At 37.0% G+C, this 20078-nt stretch overlaps 1 protein-coding gene across 9 annotated transcripts in view; it reads right to left on the bottom strand.

The window, feature by feature from the left end:
• Positions 1-20078, bottom strand: part of RBBP8 (RB binding protein 8, endonuclease) — a 112727-nt gene that overhangs the window by 8456 nt on the left and 84193 nt on the right. For 8 of the 9 annotated variants that reach the window (XM_086682603.1, XM_086682605.1, XM_086682604.1 and 5 more), the window contains 8 exons: positions 19522-19619; positions 17344-17453; positions 14679-15567; positions 14473-14596; positions 10149-10237; positions 9388-9505; positions 6437-6580; positions 2065-2134 (listed from right to left, as the gene is read on the bottom strand). In XM_086682603.1, the coding sequence (XP_086538729.1) occupies positions 2065-2134; positions 6437-6580; positions 9388-9505; positions 10149-10237; positions 14473-14596; positions 14679-15567; positions 17344-17453; positions 19522-19619 (1642 nt within the window). The remainder of the gene's footprint in view (positions 1-2064; positions 2135-6436; positions 6581-9387; positions 9506-10148; positions 10238-14472; positions 14597-14678; positions 15568-17343; positions 17454-19521; positions 19620-20078) is intronic. The other variant, XM_086682608.1, reaches the window with a different exon arrangement.

Here is a 20078-nt window from a genome sequence, read left to right as displayed (position 1 = left end):
TTCATTTTTAGAATTTATATTGTATGAAAAGATGGCAGATAACACGATACAGCTTAAGAACAAAAAAACCCACAAAGACATGTTAAGCCATTTTCATAAATCATATTATCGATGATTATTTATATTATTCTGAGACTGCTCTAAATATTAAAGAATAAAGTTAAAGAAGAAATTATGTTGGTAGCACTGAAAAGCGAAATTTTCAGGAAAGGGAAAGTAGATACAGATGTAAGAAGAGATTACATAAAAATCCTGTAGTTCTGAACCTGAAATGGAGCTATTGGTGTGAAAAAGTATAGTTATCTTAAAAAAACAAAATGAAACAAAAACCTTATTCCTAATTCTGTCCACCACCTAAAAGATCTACAAACAATGACTAACTGTAGCAATGAGCAACACTAGTGGTTACACTAAATTTGTTTTTCACTAAAAGAAACCAGGGCTCCTGAAAAAATGGCAGATTCCAGGGTTCTCTAGGAAGAGAGCCTAGAACATGATATATCATACCAGAAGCAAGCAAGCTAGGAAAGACTGGGGTAGTGCTCATTCAAAGAGACTGGGGCCAAGATGTGGCAATACAATCTGAGTATCAATAAGTGTAAGAGACTGAAACACATGAAATATTTAAATCCATGAGTTCATAATGACACCACAAATAAAAACTCCCTAGTCATGTTTGGGATGCTAGGGTACTATTTCTTTGGAGAACTGGTAAATAAAGGAAAAGAATTCAGCATTTAGCAATAAAACGACAGCTCTTATCTGTTAGAGTCTTACAGGTATCAATAAAAACTTATCTTAGCCTGTCAGATCTCTAAAATTCTCAACAGAAATCAAAATACAGGGGCGCCTGGCTGGCTCAGTCAGAGGAGCATGCAACTCTTGATCTTGGGGTCATGAGTTTGATCGAGCCCCATATTAGGTATAGAGATTACTCACAAAAAAAAAAAAAAAAAACAAAAAAAAAAACCAAAAAAAAACTTAAGAAAAAAAGTATGGGGTGCCTGGGTAGCTCAGTCGGTTGAGCATCCAGCTCTTGATTTTGGCTCGGTCACAGTCTCACGGTTCAGGAGTTCAAGCCCCATGTTGGGTTATGCGCTGGCAGTGCAGATCCTGCCTGGGATTCTCTCTCTCCTTCTCTCTCTGCTCCTCCCCTGCTTGTGCTTGCTCTTGCTCTCAAAATAAATAAATAAACATTAAAAAACACCATTAAAAAATGAAAGTATAGGGGCGCCTGGGTGGCGCAGTCGGTTAAGCGTCCGACTTCAGCCAGGTCACGATCTCGCGGTCCGTGAGTTCGAGCCCCGCGTCAGGCTCTGGGCTGATGGCTCAGAGCCTGGAGCCTGTTTCCGATTCTGTGTCTCCCTCTCTCTCTGCCCCTCCCCCGTTCGTGCTCTGTCTCTCTCTGTCCCAAAAATAAATAAATGTTGAAAAAAAAAAAAATTAAAAAAAAAAAATGAAAGTATAAAATATACTTTGCTTATTGAGGGATTCAATCTGCCAACATCATAACTTGAAGAAAAAAAGGCATAAAAATTCTTTTGAATTGAATTATTATGCCTAAATTCACTTCTAGAATGAATGGTACATGATTAAAAATTACAGAATTTGCCATCTTTGAATGAAAGTCACAAAGTAGCATTATGGTTCAAAATCAAGATGCTTAGTTTTTCTTTTATGGTTTAAAAATCCCCATGAAATAATTTTCAAGCACAACCTAAGGCCTGTCACCTAAAGTCCTATACTAAATAATAGTCATATAATTTAACAAATTCCTGGAGTTCAAATAAAGTCCACAATAAAACAGAATAAGAATTAAAATATTTGTTATAAAAAAGAGAGAAAATAACTATTACCATTTGTCAAAAAAATAGTGATATGAATTTCTTTATTTGCAGTATTTGTCATTTTTATGCTTAAGTCCTTCTTTTTTATGACCATAAAATGAATAAAATGCGCTCTATTTTAACCAAAGTAAGAACTTAACAGTTCAGAGGTACGCTGACCAAGATAGTACTGTTGTACTTCCCGTCACATTGCTGGTATTAATCAGGACCAACTTACCTTTCATCATCTTTAAAATATGGCTCCACAAATGCTTTCTGTTTGACTTTATCTTGCTTATCACCATGAGCTGTAAACAAACACACATAAAGGGAAAGAATCAAGCATTTAATTATAACACAAACTGAATGCAGAACTGAGAAACAGCTTTTTTGGAACAAAAATAACCTATATCAAAACTTCCATTCTAATTGAATTTCCTTCTCTAGGCTCCTGGGCAATTTGTTTAAATTTCTGTAACTAATTTTTTGTTTCTTTTTCATCTGCATAATGATGAGGTGCTGACTATCTTGTTTACCTCAGAATTACTACAGATAAAAACTCGCACCTATAAAACTATTTTAGACTTAAAAACTATATATACAAGTACCTGTACACACGTGTAGATTGTATATAAAAGTATTTTAGACTTCAAAAGAACTACTTTGATGCTCATTTTCATTTGGTGCCAAACACAATAACAAGGCAGCTTTTCATATGTTTCACTTATTAGTGCTGCTGATTTTTTTTTTTTTTTAAATAAGCTCTTTGCCCAACACGGGGCTCAAACTCATGACCCTGAGATCAAAAGCTGCATGTTCCACCAACTGAGCCAATCAGACGCCCTAGTCCTGATTTTTTATAATGTGTCTTTGAGGTAGATTAAGTAGGAGACAGAGGTTAAAGAATTTTATCAGAAAATTGGAGATAAGAACTAAAGTTCATGGACCTGAATCCCAAGTTGTCTGGACCCAAACAGCCAAACTGCTATGGTCTATTCAAATAGTCCAAATTTACCAAGCATTGTTCTAAGTTCTGGACATGCAATGTCCAACAAGAGAAACCAGGTCTCTTGTCCTCATGGAGTTTATACCACAGTGCGGGAAACAGACATTAAGTAGACAGTTAAGGCTTACCTGAGGAAGGACATGGAAAGTAGTAACTGATGAATAAAAAGAAGTCAGCCACAAGAAGCAGGAGTGTAGAATATTCTAGGTAAAGGTCTTGAGATGGGAAAAAGTATGGGATGTTATAAGAACTAATAAAAGGCCAGTGTGGTTGAGATTTAGCAAAGAAAGGTAAGTGTTAGGAAAGATGAGATTGAAGAGGTGGGCAAGTACCAGATCATGATGGGCCCTGGAGGCCAAAAGGAGTTTGAATTTTGTTGTGAATGCAACAGAGTGCACTGAAGACTTTTGAAAAGAATCTACTTTATTACAGGCAACACACTGATTTTAAGTATACTAGGATTAATTCTGACAAACATACACCCCAGTGCAACTACCACCTAAATCAAGGTGTACATAGAACTTCCATCCCCCCTGGAAGTTTCCTCCTATTCCTTTGCTTCTCAAGCACAAGAATGTTCTCTGATGTTTCTCCTCCCCCACTATGGAGGGATGATTTCTACCACCACAGCTTAGTTATAACTGTTTTAGAACTCTGTATTAATGGAATTACATAGTATGTATTCTTGTCCATCTTTTGGCTGTCCATCTTGTCCACTTTTTTAGCTCAACAGGTTTGGGCAATTCATTGTTGAGTCTAGGACCCTCCTTTTTGTTGACAGATAGTATTCCATTATATGAGTTTACCACAATTCATAATCATCTGTTGATGGACATCTGGGTTGTCTCCAGTTTCGAGCTACTACAAATAGCACTGCTATGAACATTTCTGAACACAATCTTTTGTTTTTTTTTTTGAGCGTTTATTTTTTATTTTTGGGACAGAGAGAGACAGAGCATGAACGGGGGGAGGGGCAGAGAGAGAGGGAGACACAGAATCGGAAACAGGCTCTGAGCCATCAGCCCAGAGCCTGACGCGGGGCTCGAACTCACGGACCGCGAGATCGTGACCTGGCTGAAGTCGGACGCTTAACCGACTGCGCCACCCAGGCGCCCCTGAACACAATCTTTTGTGAATGTGTTTTCATTTTTCTTGTCTATATACCTGGCAGTGGAATTGCTGGGTCATAGGGCGAGTGTATACATAACTTTATAAGAAACTGACAAACCTCAATAAAGCTGTTAAAAAAAATCTTGCTGAACTCTTTTGCACAGTACAATTTTATACCCCCCCCCCCAGCAAAGTATGAGAGTTCCAATTGTTCTTCACCTCTGCTAATGCTGGATATTATCAGACTTTAAAACCGTTTCAGTGGATGTGCAGTGGTATCTCAGTCCCTCATGTCCAATAATGTTGAGGACATTTACATGTGCTTACTGGACATCCAAATATCCTTTCAGTGAAGGTTTTTATTTTTTTTATTTTTATTTTTTTTTCCAAAGTTTATTTATTTTTGGGACAGAGAGAGACAGAGCATGAATGGGGGAGGGGCAGAGACACAGAATCGGAAACAGGCTCCAGGCTCTGAGCCATCAGCCCAGAGCCCGACGCGGGGCTCGAACTCACAGTCCGTGAGATCGTGACCTGGCTGAAGTTGGACGCTTAACCGACTGCGCCACCCAGGCGCCCCTCAGTGAAGGTTTTTAAAAGTGAGAAGATAATGCAATACAATTTACATTTAAAATAAATAGAGTTTTGTCAACTCTGAATTCTTTATGATACAGAGATGCTATGGGCTTCCTTCCTGTGGGGCATTCTGCAGTGATCCAAAGATTCTGATTCCTCTCATTTCAAGTGATCCTGTGGCGGTCACTTTGTGTTTTGTAAAACAAATGAACTTTCAATCTGTGAAAGAAAGACCTTTTAAGGTTGCGAACCCCAGAGGTCAGAGCTTGAAATGCTTCTTTTTTTCTTCTTTTTTCTAAAATGTTTGCTTATTTTTGAGAGACTGAATGAGACGGGGGTTGGTGGTGGTGCCTGTACAGAGGATCTGAAGTGGACTCTGAGCTGACAGCAGAGAGCCTGATGCAGGGCTCAAACTCACATGAACCATGAGATCATGACCTGAGCCAAAGGGATGCTTAAGGGACTGAGCCACCCAGGCACCCCTAGGCTGTATTTTTTTAAAACTGATGGAACCACAAAGAAAACATCATCAAGACAGACTACATAGCAGAAGGTGTTCTCATTTATAACCTTTGCACTAGACTAAAAGTTCTTTTTTACTTACAACAAGAAAATGAGACATTTAGCAAGAATTTTAACTTTCAATTCAGATTATCTGCTTAAGAGTTTCACTTATTCTTCTTTTGATTACTATCCTACATTATAAACTACTGTTTCTGATGAAAAGAATTTCTTTAATTTTTTTTTTTAAGAGAGAGAGAGAGAGCATGAATGGGGCAGGGGCAGAGGGAGAGAGAATCTTAAGCAGGGGCAATGCTTATTAGCATGGAGCCCAATGCGGGGCTCTATCTCATGACCTGAAATCATGACCTGAGCTGAATTCAGGAATCAGATACTCAACCGACTAAAAACCACCCAGGCATCCCTAATAAGAAGAGTTTTAAGGGGCACCTGGGTGGCTCAGTCAGTTAAGCATCTGACTTCGGCTCAGGTCATGATCTCGTGGTCTGTGAGTTTGAGCCCCGCATCAGGCTCTGTGCTGACAGCTCAGAGCCTGGAGCCTGCTTCAGATTGTGTTTCCCTCCCTCTCCCTCCCTCCCCCTCTCTCTCTCTCTCTCTGCCCCTCCCCCACTCATGCTCTGTCTCTCTCTCTCTCAAAAATAAATAAACATTAAAAAAAAAAAAAGAATTCTAAAAAGACACTGATACATGTAGCTACATTATTTTGTCTGGGAAGGTAAAGCATTCAAACAAAGTTAGTCTGAATTTTCTGCAAAACTTTCTCCTCCCACTCTATTACAATGATTAACTTATTACTTAATAAAGAATCTTTTCAAAACTTTTACAAACATTATGCGTAAGTTATATAAAGAAATTCATAGTATTCAATCAATTTCTTAGTTTTGATGAATACTTTATGGTCATATGTTAACATAAGGGGAAACTGAATGAAAGGTACAGGGAATCCTCTGAAGTATTTTTTCTAACACTTTTATTGGTCTGCAACTATCTCAAAAGAAAACTATCTGAAAGAAACTTATACAAGAAATAGGAAATTTTAGGGCCACCTGGATGGCTCAATCAGTTAAGCGTCCAACTTCAGCTTAGGTCATGATCTCGTGGTTTGAGCCCCACATCAGGCTCTGTGTTAACAGCTCAGAACCTGGAGCCTGCTTCAGATTCTGTGTCTCCCTCTCTCTCTGCCCCTCCCCTGCTTGTGTTCTTTCTCTCTCTCTCTCAAAAAATAAACATTAAAGAAAAAGAAATATGAAATTTTAATTGCTAATTTGTTAATTTTAATTAATACATACCACATACATACATACATACCTACCTACCTACCTCATCAAGCTTGGTGACTTAATTTACTGAACTTAGTATAATTGAGAAGCCATAATTAGAAAGAAAATAGCCTTACTGTTTGGTTTCTTTGTGGTAGTCGACAATTCCTCTTCTTCAGCTGCTGCCTGGGGAAAGCTATCTGCCAAACAGGATTCATACTCTTCATGTGTTGTCCGATCAAACATATCTTCCAAGCTATCATTCATTTTTCTTTCTCCATCTATGTAAAAGAGCTTTGGCTTAGCAACAAGCAAGCTTTTTGCTTTCCACGTAGACCAATATGAAACTTATAGTAACTGCCATAAGATAAACTGGTCTCCAATGTACACGAGGCAACAATAAATCCCCAAGCCTAGGTAGTTACTGTATTTACAAAGACTTTATGTTAGGGCTTTAAATGTCCTTTGCTCATACGCAGAGAATGCTTTTTGTTGTTGTCATTACAAACATTAAAAAACTTTTTCTATTAGTCCATGTATAATTCATACTGCACTAAAATGAGTACTATCAAAAAACTGTGAGGAACAGAAAATGCATCAGAATGATGAAAACTATGAAGCTTAATAAATAAGATATGTATAAATAGTGGACATTCAAATCTATACAACCTTGCTCATCTGCTTAATTTTATGCCACCATTAACACTTGGTAATTTAGTATTAATAAAAGGAACAAATTCCTTATTTGATATGCTAAGTGCTAAATTCATCTTCAGAGTACTAACTACATTTCTCACTATATAATCACATTTTGAAAAACAGCAGTTTACTAAAAAACAGAAATAGATCCAGTTGGCCAACAAACATGATAGAGCAGAAGCCTGCCAAGATTACTCTCTATAAAATAACTACAACTTCCCTAATCCACGGTGCTGCAGCACCCTTACCCTGTTTTATCTTTCTCCACAACTTATCATCTATCATACCCCACATTTGATTGTTTCCCCTTAAATTAGAAGGCATGTTCCATGAAGTAGGTACTTTTGTTCTGTTTATTCATTATTTCCAGTTTCTGAAACACTTCCCTTTATAGAACTGCAGCTCTGTATTTACTGAATGAGTAAACAATTTTTTTTTTTTACATTGAGGATCAAATTTGTAAGTAATATGCAACTTCTACGTGCCAGGCAGTGTGCTAGGTATCCCAAGTATTCTGTATATACTGCTAGTAAATCACAATGTTAAGTCACTACTTTATGGTTTTTTTTTTAAACGTTTAAAAATCTTGGTAAGTAATCTCCACATCCATCGTGTGGCTGAAACTCACGACCCTGAGATTAAAAGTCACATGCTCTACCGACTGAGCCAGCCAGGCACCCCCCTAGTTTATGTTGGTGGTCTGACTTTTTTTAAGTAGGGCTCCATGCACAACATGGGGCTTGAACTCACAACCCTAAGAGTGAAAGTCGCATGCTCTACTGACTGAACCATACCTGTTGGTCTGATTTCTGACTTGAAATTCTTGAAAACATAGATTATAGATTATATCCTCATTAATTTTCCTGGACCACAGAAACTACGAAAGCTAAGAATATGACTGTTGTGTTTTAATCCCTAAGTTATCAGAGTGATTTATTATATAGTAATAGTATGCACAATATCTATGTAGCCAAAACTATCTCCACTCATTAGTTCAAATTCTAAACTTACTTCCATATGATTCTTGCTTCAAACATATTTGGGAAACTATCATATTCTTTGAAGTGACCCGATACATTTGAAGCCACAGTAGTCATATTTTAGTTTTGCCTTTTTTCTTTTTTTTTTTCAATAATATTAGAAGCTGGTACCAGAACAAAGTAATCTTAAAAGCAAAGTACCTTCTGAAGAAGAAAGTTACTTTAGTGTCGTTCACTATAAAAGGACAATAAATCACCGTTAAAGGCTTTTTTCTGTTTATAGGTACTGTCCTCTCAATGTAGGCAGCTAGCTATTTGGTCATGTAGTTACTCATTCCTAAAGAACAAAGAATTAAGGCACAGACTACTACAATTTTTTCTCACTTACTGCAGTTAGGGCAGCAAGAGATAAAGTGTTTCAAAAAAAAAAAGCAAGGACAAGACTGGCTTCAGCCCTGGGCAGGTAGACTAAAGAATATTCAGAAGAAGATAGGGAATGTACATATAGTCTGAATGTCCTCAGTTTCTAACAGCTGATCACTGGAGAGTGTCCTTGCTTTTGGCACTGCATCCCCCATGGCAGGTCCTAACCCCTTAATACATAAGGGTGTAAGTGACACTATTCCTGGTCTAGTTGCTCTCATGCCATACACATCTGTAGTTAGGAGTGTTGCTAAGGTGGTGCTAACCAAAATCCTTCCATTGTTCCCACCTCTTTTGGAAAATCAAGGCTCTAGATGAAGACTTAAGTTCTTACAAAAGGCTGTAGACCCCTAATTTGGCCAAATCCCCTTTTCTGTAGAAGCAAAATATGGCAGAGTAGCTCAGTATATACACCATTATTCTTAGTTAACTGCTAATTTGCAAATCTATACAAATACTTCTCGGTAGACTCTCCCCTTTTTACCCTATAAATTACTCTGGAAATTCATATTTCTGAAACAGGACTCTCAAGATTCCCTTTTACAAAATAGATCTAATTACCAGAGATCAGCAAATTTTTTCTTAAAGGGTCAGACAGGAAATATTTTAGGCCTGAGGGCCCAATAAGGTCTGCAGCTACTACTCTACTCTGCTATGGTACCATGCAAGCAGCCATAGGCAATACATAAACAAAATAACTGAGGCTGTGTTCCAATAAATCTTTATTTATAAAACAGGCAGCTGACTATGGTTTGCTGAACCCTGGAAACAATTTAAATTTTTTCTGGAAAAAAAATGTTTTAGCTAAAGATTTTTTTTCCCTTGAAATACTGAAAGTGAGCTTTACTAAGAAAAATCTAATATTATTAAAAGATGAAAAAAACCTGGTTTATGGTGAAGAGGTCACTTGTGGTCATCAATGTAATGGTATGACTATAAACTTCCCTCCACATTTTTATTAAATTAAAAAAAAAATCAAATCTTACTTGGACTTTTCTCTCCCTTTTGTTCTTGCTTCTTCATTTTTAGAAGCACCGTTTCACTAACCAATGTGCAGTCCGTGTCCACTGTCTCTCCTCCTGCTAATCGTGACTGACTGCCATCCTAAATATTTAAAAATTCAAAAATTTTAACAATTATCCTGCATGGCCTTATATTTATGTTTTTAAAATTTTGGTATAATATACACACCATGAAATTGACCATTTTAACCATATTTTAAGTGTATACTTCAGCATTAAGTTATATTTATTTTTACCCTTTAGGAATATACATAGATTTATACATATATGCCTGTGAAGTATTTTAGCTTCAACGTACAAGCATCTTCTCTCAAGCCTATGAAAAGAAAGCCTGCTGCCAAGGGAAGGGAGAAGTACGCTCCACTGAACTCCCTGAGCCTCTCCTCCCTTCCTCTCCAGCCTGCCTCACAGTAACGAACATCAGCGTACACAAAGAACAATTTATACTGCAGCAGCAGTGAAATACTTCAGGAATATGCTACCAAGTGAAAAAGAATTTCTTTAACTACACAGAACCTAAATACAAGCCAAAAGAGTTATTATCAAAAGCATCATAAAGTTAGAAGAAAAAGTATTTTTCTTTCTTAGTTTTCTGAATGAGTAAATGCAGGTTTTAAGCAGTATGTAATCGATTATGTTACAGTCACAGAGTGAGTTAGGAGAGGAAGGTAACTAACAACTTACTAGAATAACCACATGTGCTTTGGTTTTATTTTCTAACTTACCTTTGTATCTATTACAGTAATATCCATTTTATATTGAGAAAGGTCTGCTCCTGGATCTATGCTCCACTGGTTATTTTCAAAGGATACATCTTCAATAAGGAGAAAAAAATAGAATTAAAAATGGATTTTAAAATTTCTTAAACCATTATGGGATCCACAAATGGGAGAAAGGATTTGAAAATCATATATCTGCTAAATAGACTATCTAGGACATAGAGAATATAAAGAAGTCTTACAACTCAATAATAAGAAAAATACTCCAATTGAAAATGAGCAAAGGATCTGAACAGACAACCCCTTGAAGAAGATATACAAATGGCCAAAAAGCACACGATAAGATGTTCTACAGCATTAGCCAGCAGGGAAAGGCAAATCATAACCACTATGAGACACTACTTCACATGCAGTAGGATGGCTAGAGTAAAAAACAGATAATAACAAGCATTGGTGAGAATGTGGAGAGTGGGAACCTCATGTGCTAGTAGCCACTTTGGAAAGCAGATGGTTCCTCAAAAGGTTAAACAGAGTGAGCATATGGCCCAACAATTCTTCTCCTATGTAACTCAAGAAAAATGAAAAGATACATCTACATAAAACTGTAAGTCAACAGCTATGCTCATAGCAGCATTATTTGTAATAATGAAAAAAATGAAAGTAAAATTAAGTCACAAAAGATCATATATTATATGATTCCATTTATATGAAAACTCCAGAGTAGGCAAATCTATAGAGACAGAGGGTAGATTAGTGGTTGCCTAGGATTGGGGAAGAGGGGAGGAATGCAGAATGATTGGTAATGGGTATTGTTCTTTATTTAGAAAAAATATTTAACTTAAGTATAATTAACATACACTGTTACATTAGTTTCAGCTGTGCAATATGATTCCGCAACTCTATACACTTCTCAGTGCTCATAAGATAAGCATACTCTTAATCCCCTTCATCTATTTCACTCATTCCCCACCCCTCTCCTCCCCTCTGGCTATCATCAGTTTGATCTCTGTGTTTAAGAGTCTTTTGGTTTTGCCTCTTCTGTTTGTTTTACTTCTTAAATTCTACATATAAGAAATCATATGGTATTTGTCTTTCTCTGACTTATTTCACTTAGCATTATACCAAGTCCATCCATGTTGTTGCAAATGGCAAGATCTCGTTCTTTTTTATGGCTGAATAATATTCTACTGTACATACATAACCACATCTTTTTTATCTATTATTTATGGATACTTGAATTGCTTTCATATCGGCTATGGTAAATAATAATATAATAAACATAGTGGTGCATAGATCTTTTAGAATTAGTATTTTTATTTCTTTTAAGTAAATAAATACCCAGTAGTGGAAATATTGGATCATATGGTAATTCTATTTTTAATTTTTTGAGGAACCTCCATACCATTTTCCAAAGTAGCTGTACCTGTGGAGAAAAGGGAACCCTCTTGCACTGTTGGCAGGAATGCAAACTGGTGAAGCCGCTCTGGAAAACAGCGTGGAGGTTCCTCAAAAAATTAAAAATAGATCTACCCTATGACCCAGCAATAGCACTGCTAGGAATTTACCCAAGGGATACAGGAGTGCTGATGCATAGGGGCACTTGTACCCCAATGTTTATAGCAGCACTTTGAACAATAGCCAAATTATGGAAAGAGCCTAAATGTCCATCAACTGATGAATGGATAAAGAAGATGTGGTTTATATATACAATGGAATACTACTTGGCAATGAGAAAGAATGAAATATGGTCTTTTGTAGCAATGTGGATGGAACTGGAGAGTGTTATGCTAAGTGAAATAAGTCAGGCAGAAAAAGACAGATACCATATGTTTTCACTCATATGTGGATCCTGAGAAACTTAACAGAAGACCATGGGGGAGGGGAAGGGGGGAAAAAAGGATACAGAGAGGGAGGGAGGCAAACCATAAGAGACTCTTAAATACTGAGAACAAACTGAGGGTTGATGGGGGTGGGGGAGAGGGGAAAGTGGGTGATGGGCATTGAGGAGGGCACCTGTTGGGATGAGCACTGGGTATGGTATGGAAACCAATTTGACAATAAATTGTGTGTGTGTGTGTGTGTGTGTGTGTGTGTGTATACATATACACATATGTATACACACACACACACACACACATATATATATGTGTATATATATATATATATAAAGAAATTCGCTAGAAAAAATCTTTTGGGGCGCCTGGGTGGCTCAGTCGGTTAAGCGGCTGACTTCGCGCAGTTCATGATCTCGCGGTCCGTGACTTCGAGCCCCGTGTCAGGCTCTGTGCTGACAGCTCAGAGCCTGGAGCCTGTTTCAGATTCTGTGTCTCCCTCTCTCTGACCCTCCCCCGTTCATGCTCTGTCTCTCTCTGTCTCAAAAATAAATAAACGTTAAAAAAAAAAAATTTTTTTTTAAAAAGAAAAAGTAATCTTTTACCTTGAGCTCTTGTTTTCCTTCTGAAAAGTATGTGTAGTTAATTTTTGTGAAAGGCCCTTTCCATTTTATTTTACAAATAAAAGATGTGCTAATTAAAAAAAAAAACAAAAAAACGAAACAAAGTAGCTGTACCAATTTGCATTCCTACCAATAGTGCACGAGGGTTCCTTTTGCTCCATGTCTTTGCCAGTACTTGTTATTTCTTATGTTTTTTATTTTAGCCATTCTAACAGGTATAAAGTGATATCTCATTGTGGTTTTAATTTGCATTTCCCTGATGGTTAGTGATACTGAACATCTTTTCATGTGTCTGTTGGTGATCCATATGCCTTCTTGAAAAAGCTGTCTACTCAGGTCCTCTGCCCCTTACCTTTTATTTTAGAGAGAGAGAGAGAGAGAGAGAGAGAGAGAGAGACAATCTCAAGCAGGCTCCACACTTGGTGCAGAGCCTGATGTGGGGCTCGATCCCCCGACCCTGCGATCATGACCTGAGCTGAAATCAAGAGTTGGATGCTCAACCGAGTGAGCCACCCTGGCACCCCTCTCTGCCCATTTTTAAACTGAATTATTTGCTTTTTTTGGCGTTGAGCTGTGTGAGTTCTTCACACATTTTGCATATTAACTTAATGGGTAGTGTTCTTTCTGAGGTGATGAAAATGTTCTAAACTTAGACTACAATGACAGCTGCACAACTCTGTGAGGATACACAATAAATGAACTGTACACTTGAATGAGTGATTTTTGTATCAAAAATTGTTTTAAAAGTTAAAACTGTAACACTGTGTAGTTTTCAATGCATGTGGGCATACATGATAACTACATAAAGCACAGCCACGGAACACAAAGTGGCAAAATTAACTTTAAGTAGATTGAGAAAGATTACGCAGGTATACTATAATCCCTAGAGCAACCACGAACAAAAAACCCAAAATCAAAAATGTAAAAGAAAATCAGAAGTGAGAGTGAAAACAGGTTTTTCATACAGAAACTGAAACTTTCTGAAAAAACTAAGCGTTTTAGTTGGAAGAACAACTAAAGAATGTGCTTCAAGAAAAAAGAAAATAGACCCAGAATGAAGGAAACACTTTGCAAAGAAAAATAAAAGAAAAAATACTGCATATGAAGTACAGAAAAATTTCGTAGCCAAAAAACAAAAAAAGACTCCCTTAAAAACACAGCAAAATTATGAAAAAATTAACATACATATTAATTAAAAGCAAAGAAAAGATTTTCTAACAAGAAGCTTAAAAAACCCCACATTAATAGATATATACATATGGACAGGCTACCTATGGAGTGAGGAACAAAGTTTGGATGATGAAAATTCTACTTTATGTATTTTAAAATTCCATATAGTTTAAAATTCTTAAAGCTTTTGTAAAGAAAATAAGAAATAACATGGAAGAAGTAAATCCACGAAATCGCATATAAAAGTAGGTATTAAAGACAATTACTCAATTCATTTTTTCAAAAAGCATGAGAGCAGGAAAATCATATGCAAAATGAAACCAATGAGAATCATCCCATAAACACAAATATGCAGGAAGAAATAACATTTTCTCCCAAACAATTCAATATATCCAAAGAATGTATATACTATAACACTCAAAGTCATTACAAAAGAATGGAAATACTTTATTTTTTTTAGTGTTTTTAAATTTATTTTTGAGACAGAGAGAGACAGAGCAGGAGCAAGGGAGGGGCACAGAGAGAGGGAGACACAGAATCTGAAGCAGGCTCCAGGCTCTGAGCGGTCAGCACAGAGCCCGATGCAGGGCTCAAACTCACAAACTGCGAGATCATGACCTGAGCCAAAGTCGGACACTTAACCGACTGAGCCACCCAGATGCCCCAATACTTTTTTTTTGAAAATACTATTTATAGTATACATACCTTGACTGTTTTGTACAGACTTTGTTTTAGCAACTCTACATGGATTTAACTGAAGAACAGATGTAAGTTCACATGCTCCATGGACTGACCTGCCTATTTTTACTGGCTCATGAGAATCAGCTCCCTAAAACAGGAAGAATTATTAGCATCTAGATAAAATCACAAACAACTCTTTTAATAAAAATACTTGAACATTTGACACTAACCTTCACATCATCAAAAAGATTGTCTGTCTCTAAACTTTCACGCGGACGTAGAGGGATTTTAAAGATGGGATTTTCTTCCTTGATTTGTAATGGTGTTTTATTATCTGGAGATGATTTATCCAAGGACTGGAGGATGCATGCCTGTAAACAGGGCTCCTCTGGGGAATCTCTGGTTAATATACAGCTCCCACTTAAGGTCTTTCGGCTTGAGGAAGAGCCCTTGGGAATGGGCTTCAGGGCCTCATAGAGAGTCACTTGCCTAAATCTGACTTTAGAGGTCTCACTTCCTTGGCTTTTCTCTTGACGTTGAATAGCTGAAAATCGATCAGACAGATCCAGAGGTTTATCCATCACATAGTCTCCATTCACGGAAGAATGACTATCCAGTAAAAAAGGAAAAGCATTTTCTTTATCAAAAGAGGCCTGAGGGTAGCTTCCTTCATCTTCACTTTCTTCCTCAATTTTCTTCCTTTTGGATGTTCTGCCTCCCAGTGATTTCAGTGGCACTGCATGTTTATCAGTGACAGCATCTTTAATGTGATCAAAACTATCCTGTTCACTTTTGGGTTCATTTATACTTTTATTTATAAGCATCTGTTTATTTGAAGATGACAGGCTAATGATCTTGTTCACTTCAGACCCAAGATTATGCTGTGTGAAAAGGGCACTATCTTCAGATTTTGAAGTTGTTTTTCCTAGTCTAGAATTAGAAGTGTTGTTGAAGGGTGCTGTTTTCAAAAGGTTTTTTTTCCCAGTCTCTAAGAGAGAAGGGGACAAACTTGTATTCAAACCTAAACTGCGTTTCACATTAGAGGTAGCTCCAAATACAGGAGATGATACCCGAGTAGTTAACTCTTCCTGAGGAGTCTTTGAATTAGAATCTGAAAACCTGAAAAAATAAAGAGTGGTAAAAAGAAATAGGGTAAAAGTTAAAAGACAAGCATATGAGAAAATTTACACTAATATAGAATATTAGTAGTGAGGTCTTAGCCATGTATTAGACTCAAATAATTTATTAACCAACATTTGAAATAGGGTAGAGTTGTCAGCTTCTCTTCATTTGGCTGACAAAAAGCTGAGGAAAATTATACAGTAAATTTATCTCAATACCTTGATATTCCTCTCCATAAATATTTTTCCTAGTAATTTAAGCAATTTCACTATATACGAAAATCATAGCTTAATAAATTCAGTGGGGACCTAAATTCTTTCGTTGTTATGAAATCTTATAATAAGTAACTTCAAAAAATAAAAATCTTATACTACAGAATTGAACATAACTTAAGACCCAGCCTGCTTCTAGCAGAGGAGACAGTTATGGTAGTAGAAAGAGTATTAGGTTTCAGTTAGAAGATGTGGCATGGGTAAGAGCTCTGGCTCTAGTTATTAACAGCTATGTAGTATTAAATAAGACGTTTAACCTCTGGGGAGCTGTGTTTTTGTTGACTAAAAATGGGAGTAATCAAAAACCTACTTTCATGAGTTACTTTGATGACAAATTAAATGTGATATATGTATCTAAAACCGAAAGCACCTTTTTTTAAAGTTGTCTTTCTTTCTTTCTTCTTTCTCTCTCTCTATTTATTTAGGCGTGCCTGGGTGGCTTAGTCAGTTAAGCATCCAACTCGATTTCAGCTCATTACCTTGCGGTTTGGGGGTTCAAGCCCTCCATCAGGCTTGGTGCTGATAGTGTGGAGCCTGCTTAGGATTCTTTCTCTCTCCCTCTCTCTTTACCCGCTTGCTCTCTCTTCCTCACTCTCTCAAAAATAAATAAATGAGAGAGAGAGAGAGAATGAGAGGAAGGGGCAGAGAGACAGTGGGGGAGAGAGAGGATCTCAAGCAGGCTCCACACTGTCAGCATGGAGCCAGATGAGGGGCTTGAACTCACGAACCATGAGATCATGACCTGAGCCTAAATCAAGAGTCCGATGCTCAACCAACTGACCTATGCAGCCCCTGTGCCCCACTTCTGAAAGCACTTTTATTTTTATTTATTTTTTTTTTTTAATTTTTTTTTTCAACGTTTATTTATTTTTCGGACAGAGAGAGACAGAGCATGAACGGGGGAGGGGCAGAGAGAGAGGGAGACACAGAATCGGAAACAGGCTCCAGGCTCTGAGCCATCAGCCCAGAGCCCGACGCGGGGCTCGAACTCACGGACCGCGAGATCGTGACCTGGCTGAAGTCGGACGCTTAACCGACTGCGCCACCCAGGCGCCCCTGAAAGCACTTTTAAAAAAGCAAAATACTACACAAATATAGATAAGATTAGTTAGTGGATGTTCTGAAATTAGTAAATAGGAGACACAACACAATCTTGAAAATTCACCTAAGTTTATAAGTGCATTTTATATAACATCCATATATAACATTTTTTTGGAAATACAAACACAGAAGGGATGACTGGGTCTTTATAGAGGCAGAGTAACAAGGCTGGACTCTGAACTACTGCTTGATAGAAGTATAAAAAGACCCCCCAAATAATATTCCTCTCTCTACAGTAATGCAAAAAGCCCTCAATTGACCATGAACTGGAGAAAAATATTTTTTAAAATAAAAATTAATACAATATGCTGACAGAGAGAAATCATTAATTATATGGAACTCAACTGTAATGAGATCTCACCAATAGTCTGCAAGTTATTATTAAAGTGCCCCAAATTACCTTAAAGTATCTTCATTGTTTCTTACAGATTCCTCAAAAGGTTGTTTCTTGTGATCTTCTAGACAATGATAGAGTTCATCACCAAGAGGGCTCGTGGGACCCTGAGATTCCTTCAAAAGTAAAATATAAAGTATATAAATACAATGGAAGATTATTCATTCTTAAAAAGGAATGAAATGTTGATACATTCTGCCATTTGGATGAACTTCAAAAACAGGCTAAGTGAAAGAAGCCAGACTCAAAACCCACATAATGCAAAATTCCATTCACATGAATTATCCAGAATAGCTAAATCCATAAGGACAAAAAGCAGCCTGGTGGTTGCCAGGGGTTGTGGGTAGTCGGGAATGAGGACTGAATGTTTAACAGGTAAAGGGTTTATTTTGGGGAAGATGAGAATTTTTTGGAACCAGAGATGTGGTAGTGTGTAGTAATACTGTGTAATACTGTGTAGTACTAAATGCCACTGAATTGTTATGCACATTTCACCACAATAAAAAAAATAAGCACTTTTAAGTTTAGAGAGAGAAAAGCCCCAATATTTTACATAAGCACATTCTATTACTCATGTAAAACTCCATAAACTTCCAAAAAACGTTATTTAGATGGGGGGAAAGGAATAAAGATAATTATTTACACTGACAGAAGATGAATTTAAAAGACTCCTTCAGAGAGCAGTGCTTCTCAAACTTTAACATGCATTCAAGTCAACTCGGGATCTTGTTAAAACACAAGTTCGCTTGCAGTTAGGTCTTGGGTGGGGTCTGAGATTCTCTATATCTAATAAAACTTTAAGGTGATACAGATGCTATTGGCCTGTGGATCATACCTCAAGAAACATGTCTTTAGAGATCAGCTCCCTTAATTTATCTGGTGCTGAAACTACTTATTTGTCAGATATATGGGTAGGAAGAATTAGAAACCATTAAAACACATTTAAAGTTCAAAGGTTAAAAATTACCCATTACCACTTGAAGAGGGATTTAAAACTTAGAAAGAAAAAAAAATCTAAACATAGTGAAAAATCAACTCAATTTTTATTTATTTTATTTTTTAATGTTTATTTATTTTTAAGAGAGAAAGAGTGCCAGCAGGGAGAGGCCGAGAGGGAGGAAGACACAGAATCTAAAGCAGGCTCCAGGCTCTGAGCTGTCAGCCCAGAGTCTGACGTGGGGCTTGAACTCACGAAATGTGAAATCATGACCTGAGCTGAAGTCAGATGCTCAACTGACTGAGCCACCCAGGTGCCCCTCAATTCAAGTTTTAAAACTTGAACAGCAAGACAATTTTGTAGGAGCACATATACATTTACTGACTAAAGCAAAGGAATACTATTTTAAAGTGGTATCAAAATAAAACTTAAATAAATAAAACTTGAAATTCTTCAATTTTAAGTTTTCTATTTTTAGGGACCAATTAAGAAACAAAGTGAATGTGTCTGATATAAAGAAGTACTAAAACAACAAAAATTAATTCATGGGATCAATTTCTGACCCAATCCCTAAGAATCAAGTGGCACAGAATCAGATGAATACGAAGAATTCAGCCTGTTTTCCAAATCAAACCCTAATTTAAAGGATATTGAAAAATTCCAATAAATTCTGAAACCAACCTTAAGGTTTAAGTCTTCAGTTAGATGGAACAGGATAGGGGTAGGTAGGATAGAGTAAACAGGAAAGGGTTGGCCAAACCCTCTATGCCATCATCACTTCCCTAAAATTTTGACTCAACCCACAACCTATATGCCAAGAATTCTAAAGACTCCAGATTTCTGGGACTGCTGGAGTAGAGACTATAAATAGGCCTTTCTAACCACATCAATTTTGTTCTAGGTCTTTATTTTTTATTTTTCAATGTTTTTTTATTTATTTTTGGGACAGAGAGAGACAGAGCATGAATGGGGGAGGGGCAGAGAGAGAGGGAGACACAGAATCGGAAACAGGCTCCAGACTCTGAGCCATCAGCCCAGAGCCCGACGCGGGGCTCGAACTCACGGACCGCGAGATCGTGACCTGGCTGAAGTCGGACGCTTAACCGACTGCGCCACCCAGGCGCCCCTCTAGGTCTTTATCTGATGACCCTGGGATAAAATACTTTTTCTTTTGCTTAATACTCTAAACACCAACACTAAAGGACACCAATTAATTCATATTTTCACCACACTAAACAATTACTTACAGATTCTTCTTGAACACTAAGTCCAAGTGTTTCAGCAACAACTGTAGCCAAATTAAAAGATGACTTATCAGTAGGACAATGGTTTGTTCCATGTGTTTCTAAGTTAGGAAAAAAAAAAAAACCCAATTATACAACTGTAGAAATGACATGTATTGAAAAATACAAAAAAGGAAAGTAAGAGGCTCAAAGAACCACTTTACAAGATAGCACTGAATAATTTTAAAATTCTGTGCAAAACATCTGTGCCAAAAAGTCCAAAATATCTACTACAAATGGCAATAAATTGCAGGTATCTAACATCTACATCTGCCAAACTTTTTCAGCTAAGATTTCCTACTTTTCCTAAATGGACTGAATGCAATGGGCAGATTATTTTTCTCATTGTCACTCAGAAGAAAAAACAAACCCAAAAAATCATATATAATTGTGCTGGATTTCTTGTGCCCTAAGTTACAGCATGAATATAAAACCATATTTATAGTGCCTTTTATGACAATATACTTTGTAGAAGAGATTTTCAACTCTGCATTATTTTCAAGATTTAAGCTAAATACAGA

The sequence above is a fragment of the Puma concolor genome, chromosome D3 (assembly GCF_028749965.1).
Source record: "Puma concolor isolate L17-30 chromosome D3, mPumCon1.1.hap2, whole genome shotgun sequence".
NCBI classification, from domain to species: Eukaryota; Metazoa; Chordata; class Mammalia; order Carnivora; family Felidae; genus Puma; species Puma concolor.
Note: the sequence above shows the minus strand (reverse complement) of the source record. Positions and strands in the feature narration are given on the sequence as shown.